General features: G+C 36.4%; 1 protein-coding gene across 1 annotated transcript in view; it reads right to left on the bottom strand.

Annotated features, from left to right (window-relative positions):
- The window catches only part of ADGRV1 (adhesion G protein-coupled receptor V1), a 520,697-nt gene that overhangs the window by 404,242 nt on the left and 107,035 nt on the right, over positions 1–9,420 (bottom strand). The window contains exons 29-33 of the mRNA XM_034655643.1: positions 5,902–6,117; positions 4,113–4,328; positions 3,161–3,405; positions 1,767–1,948; positions 141–952 (exon numbers count right to left, since the gene is read on the bottom strand). Coding sequence (XP_034511534.1) covers positions 141–952; positions 1,767–1,948; positions 3,161–3,405; positions 4,113–4,328; positions 5,902–6,117 — 1,671 coding nt within the window. The remainder of the gene's footprint in view (positions 1–140; positions 953–1,766; positions 1,949–3,160; positions 3,406–4,112; positions 4,329–5,901; positions 6,118–9,420) is intronic.

The raw sequence follows: 9,420 nt of genomic DNA, 5'->3' as shown, positions 1-9,420 counted from the left end.
ACTTCTTTTTTTAAACCAAACTGCACTTGTATACATTAGCAAGAATCTACACAGTAAGAATTCTTATGAACATTATCTTAAAAATTAACTACAATGACTTTGCCCGGGGAAACTAAAATCCATTTAGAACCATCACTTACCTTCAGCAAAAGTCAGAATATCTCCAGCACCTATAAAATCTAAACCTTCAGTAGCAGTTCCACCAACAACACGCCATTCAACTGTCACCTGACCTAAGCTGCCCGCCGTTCTGTAGATCACCAGCTCCACTGTGGTTTGGGACTGCTCCTGAACTTCGACATATAAGCCATCTTCTGAGGTATTGGGACTAATACTGTAGATCACAAACACTCCAAAGGCATCACCATTTAATGCTATGACAACTGTAGAAGTATTTGGCTGTCCTATGGTTGGTTGGTTTTTAAAACTGGCTGTGATGTTCATGAGGTGAACTTCAAGTAGAGAAATGAGAAAACTCTCATCCATCTCTGGGAAATCATCAGGAAGAATAGAAACTGTGAGATTTGCAAATTCATCACCCTCCAGCATTATGGCCCATTGCCTTGTCACAGGCTCATAGTCACTGCCAGCCACAGCCTGACCGCTAAACAGAGATGCTACCCTGGTCATGTTTTTCCTGTAGGTCCAGAAGTCCGAGTTGTTAACCACTGGGCTGATCCAAGATGTCATCCAAAAACACTGAGGGCCCTCAGTAGCACTGAGAAAAGAGAACGCTGAGCACGCGCGTTCTTTGAGACACAAAGTGGCACAGGTATACTGGGGTTCCTTCATGGCAGAGACATTCACCCAAGTTCTCCACAGTGGGTCAGGCACTCCTTGAATTGGCGATTCATAGTAGGACAGTAAATCTTGACCTTCCTCGACTGCAAGAGCCACTACATCAATATCAGAAGTACTGTAGAACAACAACAGCCGACCAAAGTGCCCTCCGCTAAAACGTGGAGTGACAATTAAAAGACAGGTTAAGCACTCAAAGCAATCTGTGGATTACATAGAAAAGGAAAATACCGACTGCAGTTTTCACTTTTTTTTTAAAGTATAGAAAGGAACAGTACAAACACAGCCATGTTTCTTAATTATCTTTGTCTTTCAACATTTTATTTTCTCATGCAAGGGAATCTTGCTAGTTTCCAATTAAGCAATAGTTATTCTTAACCAAGCTATAAAGATATCCTGCAAGATATGCAAATCACATCCATTTCAAAATCATCAAACAGAATTAGAAAATGAATTTTCATTACCAGATTTCACTGAAACAAGGTAATAACGATAATAGCATGAGTGCATTTTAAGAAAATGTAATTACTCGCCAAAAATCCCCAAGAACCCTAATTTTCTATTTCTGAAGGAGTTCGGTGAACTTTACACTGCCTCACACACACACACGGAGAAAACAACAACCTGAAAACCACCTACTTCATACAGCATCTGAATATGCTTTAATTTGGAAGCTAGCTGCGTTTAAGTTCTAATTCAAACAAATCATAGATTAAAGCAATAACTTTCTATGGATAGAAATCCTGATGATGTATAATTTATTATCTACTTCACTAATAATAGGTATGATAAATATATTGGGATCTTCATATTCATAGGCATAATTCAATTAGCAAATTACCAGACCTATAAAAGAATTTACATTATATAATAACCACCGAACCTAAATTATTTAATTGCACAAGAGGTCATTTCCCACCACCCACAATCCCCATCCCCCCACAGATGCAAGCCAATATTTCATATACCTTCGCCTAACAGTTATGTTAGCACAGGAACTTCGCTCCAGAGGCTCTTGAACACGATAAACCGACTGAACAAAGGTTACTGTACCATAAGGATTATCATTGGCAGGAATAATAATACTTGCCACTCGATCTAACCCAATAGTACCTCCACCAGAGGCATCAGTTAGTTGCACTTGGATAACCTAAAAATACAGTGAAAATTTCCTTAACAGAATCCCAGCTCTGAAGTTAAAATAACAATGATGCAGGTGGGGGATAAACATATAATCCAAGGAACTCCCCCCATTACATTTACAAACCCAACATGTAACAGAATAATACATTAGCAACTTTTCATAATAAAGCACAATTATACATAACAGGCCATTTAAATTCCTTAATATTCAGGTATATAATCTTGTGAATCAATTTTAAGATCCTGTTTATAGTTAATATTTCAATAATACATTCTATATGTATTCTATATATTCTATGTCCATTTTATATATTTTTTTATTTAGGGAAAATATTGTGTATATGTTTCATAAGTAGTTAATCTATTATGCTTTATTTCACACATTATCTTAAATGGAAATTGTCTGACAAAATTTAAAACAAAAGACATCATATCATAATGCCACCTAAATTTAGAAAGAAGGAAGGAGAAATGTTTTATACGTATTAACTAATATATAATATTTTAGAACTGAAAAATACAATTAGCATTCAAATGAAATGTTATGAACTTCCCTTCTATGAAAGTTTGATATTATTAAAGAATAAATGCTATTAAAAGTAACTTAATGACACCTAGGCTTTCGTAATACTTGAATTTCAAAATATAAAATCATCTTCAGTTAATATATGTTAGTAATGAATCAACTTTCCTATCGAGACTCTATTTTTATTTGCCACCTAGCTTCTTCACCATGAAAAATAAGTATCAGGCAGATATGTCAGAATGGTATTTGTCATTTAGCAAATTTTCAAAACTACTGAAGAACGAATAAGTGAATAAGTAGAAAATCAAAATCTAAATTTAATTAAGATCGATTGGCCCACACTCAAGCTAAGAGGGAGTCTGGATACAAATAAATGAAGAGTTTATATGGAAAAGTGTATAAATATACATGTTTAATATATTTAATCATTTAATGAAAATGTGGGAAAATACAATGTAATTGTATAAAGAATTTACACTAGTGAACTGTGATATGTACCAGATCTTTTTCCAGAATATTCTTGTTTCTGTTTATCTGTAAAAATCACTTTTACACTACCATATTTTGAAAATTCTTGCAAGCAATAATTAACTTAACATTCTCTATAAATGCCATAACAACAGCCATCTGTTCTAGTCACTATACGACAAGGTATGATTTACAGTGTCATTCTATACTAGCCATTCCTCTCACCTCTTCAATCTCCGGAACGTCGTCAGCCAGGACCTCTAACAACAAGGTTTGAATGGTTTCCCCAGGGGCAAAGGTCACATTACCTGAGACAACTCGCAGGTCACCAGTAGCAAGCTGTCCACTAATGGTGGCGACCCAATGAACAGTAACATTGCCGAGTGTCCCAGAATTTCGAATTATTGGCAGGTTTACCTTCACTGAGTTAAACTCAGGTTCCTCTACAATAAGTTTAGTAATCTGAAAACCTGAAGGGCAGAACAAAGTTAATTTCAAATACAAAGTGAAACTGAGGCAACATAGAGCTAACTATTATCATCCGATAGCTGTTTTTTTCCCCCTATGAAGTCTAAATATAAATAGCTAAACCCCCCAAAATCAGAGTAACATGCTGTGATACTAATTGGTCAGGCCTGCCAAAATTTCCATTATTACTCATTATGACAGAAGCAGAAATCACAAACCGAGAATCACATAGGGGTCAGGCATGTACCAGTCATGAGGGAAGTAGGTCTAGTGAGTTCTGTGGCTAATTGCATAGTGCAAGCCTGGTCCAAAGAGATGGCTGCTATTTTGCTCCCATGATTGATGCTTTGCAGGAAGGGAGGCTCAATGTTGCCAGATTTCCTGCTACTCAAGAAAGAATCCAGATTTTTATGTAAAATTATGTAAATTAATTTTTGAAAGAATTGTATAAGACCCACAAAACACATCTAGAAGCCAGATGTGACTTACAAGCCTAAAAGTTTGTCCCTTCTGTATTTATACTAAGACGTTGATTTCTTTTTTTAATAACCACTAACCACTACTAGGGAGGATGCATAGATATACTATATATTGGTAACAGCAGATTAAAAAGGGAAACATGATCAAATTAATTCTAAGTCCCTAAAAATAAAGAAGTGTATGATCTATACCAACAAGTTAAAAGAAAGACACAAACTAGTTTGGTTACCAAATAATCCATAGGGGTCATCAGAGGCCTCAATAATGATGATCGCCTCTGTTAATGCCCCTAGTTTGGCTCCTCCCGTTGTTTCATTCAGCAACTGCACCAGAAAAGATTCCTCTAGTTCAGGGTAGATGTCATTAATGATATATATTGGCACAGCTTTACTGGTTTCCCCATCTAGTAAGACCACATCCGATGAAGCTATGCTATAATCTTCACCTATAAAGATAAAAAGCAAAATGCTAAGACTTATTCCCAAAAATGATAAAAAAACATGCCCATACACTAGTAAAATGCTATGACATGTCAAATTCCATAGATATACTTGGNCTATGCTATAATCTTCACCTATAAAGATAAAAAGCAAAATGCTAAGACTTATTCCCAAAAATGATAAAAAAAACATGCCCATACACTAGTAAAATGCTATGACATGTCAAATTCCATAGATATACTTGTAAAGCTTTTTTGAGGATACTGACTACATATATTTTAAACAAAAAGATTTTACCTCTCTTCCCAGAAAAAATAGGTTTGAGATCATAAAAAAATGGAAAAGACCTCCAAAGGGTGTTCAAGTTTATCCTTTCATTTTTAAAAGATGTATACATAATTTCTTCTATTTGTCATATACAGACACAGATAATGATAATGGATGCGGACAGAGACAAAAATATATAGTCACCCATTACTAAAAGATAACCCCTTATCTACAAAAGAGAAAGAAAATGTGCACAATACTTTTAAAACAAAGAACAGAACTAAAATTCTGACCTCACTAGAAAGATATGTTATACTGTTGTACAGATATAGGCATGTCTTCATCATCAATGTTCTTGCTGGGAACTATGGGCTTTCCTTAAAAACTGGATTAAAAGCTGCTACTGCATATTGCTCAGGTTGTCAGCAGCTTTGTTTCTGGTCAAACAGTGGGAAGGGATAGGAGCCTTCTTATGTAGCCTAAGGGCTAATTTCCGAGAACACTAATTCATCCCCACTGTTAGGCAATGTGTAGGGCCCCCTAGACAGTCAGGCATTCCTCTAGGCTACCCACCCTGCATGCATGCACGCACACACGTACACCCCCCTTAGGGTCTAGGTGAGCCTGATTTATTATCTTTTCAAGCAAATATAATTTATTTCAAAATATCAAGTGTGTTATCCTATCCGTTCACACTCATGTTCCTTCGAGTGCATGGTAGAAAGATTCTAATGGGATAGCTCTCGGGCAGATCTCCCTCTAGATGCTGAAACTGCACCAATAAAAAAGGCAGTCTCCTAATGTTTGCATTTGGCAGGGAAATCATTTTGCTTACGTAGAATAGTTAATGCTAGCCATTGCCTCTTCCACATTCTTCATAAATAAATAAACAAGCAAGATTAAATGGGCTGAGAGGCAAGACTGTTGCCAAGCACTGCAACCACGTGGCTGCACATTTTATCCTGCGTTCCTCAGGATCATTTACACATGAATCCCTTTCACATAACAAAAAAGTACACACAGAGAAAGCCTAACAATACTTTCCCTAATTTACTTTTCATTGGTTTGTGCATATTTTGGTCATTTAAACTTTAAAATTCACATACTGTTCTGATAACATTTTTCAAAAACTCTGCAAAATCCGTATCATAAATACACAATAAAAGCTCTACATTTATGCCTTTTAAAAGATGCAAGAGAATTACTGCTTTCTGGTTGGTTTTTCTAACTACATCTGTAAGTGGCTTTTGTTCATTAAGAATATAATTTCCCTCCAAAACACATCACTGCCCCTTGATTGTCTTTTCTCACCCGCAACTGCAGTTATTGGCACAGCTTTAAACTTCACAGAAACATCTGCGAATGCTCCTCCTGCTCTCGTCACGTTGATGATGGGTCCAACATGATTTTCTGCCACTCGAACAACTGGAGCTGAGAGCTGAAGAGTTCCAAATGCATCGTCATTGGCAGTGATGATTAGATGAGCAATAGTTTCTACCTTCGGCCCAAGGCGTGGAGAATTTGGAACTGAAAGACAAGAAAAGCTAATCTATCAAAATTCTATCAACTGGCCAAAAGTCATCAGGAAATCTCAGCAAGATTCCATCAGCCAAATGGGATCCTCATTTGGTGTTTCTCTCTACTATTTCTATCAAAAAACATGTACTGAGTACTACTATGGACCAGCACTAATCTAGACAATGAGGAAACAAAAACAAATTAAACAGGAAGTCCCTACTGTCTTGTAGCTTTATATTCTAGGGAGATTTTTATTATAGAATCTTTAGCAAAGGAATAGCTTTCCTGCAGGAATATTTTAATAAGTATTAGAAATCTGTCAAAAGGCAAAAAATGATGACATTGTAACTAATCATCACTTTACATAATATTACAACAGATAATGATGACACCTACAGGATTATGCTCTTCTAATTAGTTAACCAGCATGACAAAAAATTTTTAAAAAACAGCATTTCAGTTACAAAATCGAGTAGGAAAGTCATTAAGCTTTGTGTCCTCGAAGACCAGCTGCAAATCATCATACTGTAATTAAATGACTGCCTGTTTCTCTGTCCTTGCTCACAAACCCATTCCTTTGTCCCATCTTAGTTAACAGTCACTGAACTGCCTAGTCCAGAATGTAAAGTCAGCCTCAGTGCTACCCCAATGCTGATACACTTAACTGACTGAGCCACCCAGGCACCCCATTCCCTAATGCTGATACAATAAAGTGTGCTCCATACTTTCAAGGCTCTCTTCTCACTTTCCACTAATTTTAGAGACAGCAAAGCTTGTATTGAAGACCTTCAGGACTTTCTACAAACTCTCTCTAAATTATTTTCTAGGTTCAATTCTAACCAGCACCCTTGCAAAAACAACATAAAAAGTGACCTTTTAACACAAATGAAGCATCAACAAACTTTTATTAGCAGTAAACAATTTTGAGTTGATATTTAGACTATCTCTAACAGTTGTTGTATTTGGAAATATGTGATAATAAAATTTAACATTTTCTGACAATTTAATCTAAAAACAATAACACCATTTAATTTCAATGGTAAAGACCCACAGACTATGCTAAATTAAATCATAGTAAAAATTTTTAAAAACTATAAATCAATATAATATAATTAAACTAGATTAGAAAAGAATTTGCCAGGCATTATTTCAAGCACTTTTCTTGTATCAAGTCATTTAATCCCTATACCATCTCTGTGGGGCAGGTAACATGGTCCACATTTTATCAATGAGTAATCAGAGGCACAAAGATGGCGAGGAAGTCACATACGGTATCATGCTAGTGCCTGGTAGACATATCAAGAGGCATCCTGCGAGGGTTTGTCTGATCTCTTGCTCCCTACATACAATTCCTCATCAAACCAGATATAAAATCTTCAATTATCCAAACAGTTCATTCTGTGCTATGCTCTTACCCAGATGCTGATCACCAGTCTTCTCATACTGCTCTCCTCAAAGTTAATGATTATACTTGGAGTATAGTAACGGAGACCTTATTAGGTCCTGCACTGCTTTTGACTATTAAAATTTAGTCAAGGGCCTGGGTGGCTCAGTTTTTAAGCATCTGCCTTCAGCTCAGGTCATGATCCCAGGACCCTGAGATTGAGCCCTGGGATCAAGTCCTGGGATCAAGCCCCGCATCAGGCTCCCTGCTCAGCCAGGGGCCTGTTTCTCCCTCTCCCACTCCACCTGCTTGTGTTCCCTCTCTCACTGTATCTCTTTCTGTCAAATAAATAAATAAAAATATTTTTTTTAAAATTTAGTCAATATCACACAGATTTGCATTTAATAGTTGTTAATTATTCCACATTATATCTTATGCCTATTGTGAACTGCCCCAAGAATGCTGCATGGTTCCAGGAACACAACAAGCATAAAATACATATCAATTTTTTCTCCTGACCCATATAGCACGTTGATATTCTGCATATACCATGTTATTAACAATAATTGTTTGTATTTACTGAATGATTACCATGTGCCAGATATTGCATTAATTTTCACATATATTATTATATTTAAGCCCCATTATATTTCTGTATAATAGATAAGGAAACTGGGGCCAAAAAGATTATGTCCAATACTTTGTTACTATATATTGGAACATAAGTTATCTTACACCAACACCCACAGCTCCTCGCCACTGCTGTATGTGACACTCCCTTCTGGTTTTATTTCCATCTCACTCAATAAACTGCGAGTTCCTTGAAAACTAGACTTTATTTTATAATTCTTACTCCATAAGACTAATCACTGGATTTTATTACAATTCATTTGCTATTAAAATTGTTCCTCAATCTTGTTAAAAAAAAAAGGATGGGTATTGTGTGAGAATTTTAACCTTGAATGTAATCTGAATTTAATATTAGCAGTTGTTCTTTAAAGTAAATTTCCTTCTATAATCCTGAGCTACAATTACTTAGTTGTGGACAAGAATGTTGTTCACTATACAGTATAACCATCCAAGTATCATGGTAAGGTGAAGAAATTTATTTATGAGAAACTGTAGTCTATACGTCAAAACACAGTCAACATGTAGCTCTTGAAATCTAATTTTTGTAATATGTAATTCCAGTTTCCTTAAGAAGGTTTTATTTGTTTTCTTGTAAATATTGCCCTAAAACTGATGTTACATTGGTATCAAATTCATATCACTAATCTTTCTCCCTTTATTTGTTCTCTTATTCCAGGAACTCTAGATTCTTCCCTTTATTTAAAAACACCTTTCTAAAGTTCTATGTCCTCTTAGAGAGATGTGACTAGTGGACAAGCTGCAACATAGTAACTGCTTTCAGCTCCACAAGCACAAGGCGAGCTCTTTACCAGGAGCCACCCAGCTCTCTCTATAAAGCCCCTGAGCCACAACCCCAGGGAGAGTAGCTGCTACTTTTCACAAGAAGTTGCTACACCAGACTGGCTGCCCAATGTGGGTCACTCCTCATTCTTATCCCCAACCAGTGCCTTCTTCTCAACTCTCAGTGACGCACAAATTTATAAAATTTCTTACTGCTACACACTTCTGTCCCCCTTCCCTCATGCAGATGCTGGACCCACATGCTCATCGCCAAAGAGGCTCTATGGGTCAGGGAATCTTCCACAGTGGATCAAGGTGAGAGAGGCTCAGGATCTTGCTACCAGGGCTGTCCATGCAATCCCCAGATTGACTTTAGAATGATTTGGAGGCTATAACATATAATACAATAGTACTAGAGGTCAGTTGTACTGGATTACACGGGAACTTTTAACAATTTAGTTTGGGAACATAAAGAGACTTAAAACATAATTTTGTGTTTTCAAGTGTCCCACTTCCAT

The sequence above is a fragment of the Ailuropoda melanoleuca genome, chromosome 3 (assembly GCF_002007445.2).
Source record: "Ailuropoda melanoleuca isolate Jingjing chromosome 3, ASM200744v2, whole genome shotgun sequence".
Taxonomy (NCBI): domain Eukaryota; kingdom Metazoa; phylum Chordata; class Mammalia; order Carnivora; family Ursidae; genus Ailuropoda; species Ailuropoda melanoleuca.
The sequence above is the reverse complement of the archived record's forward strand: the minus strand, read 5'-3'. Positions and strand labels throughout refer to the sequence as shown.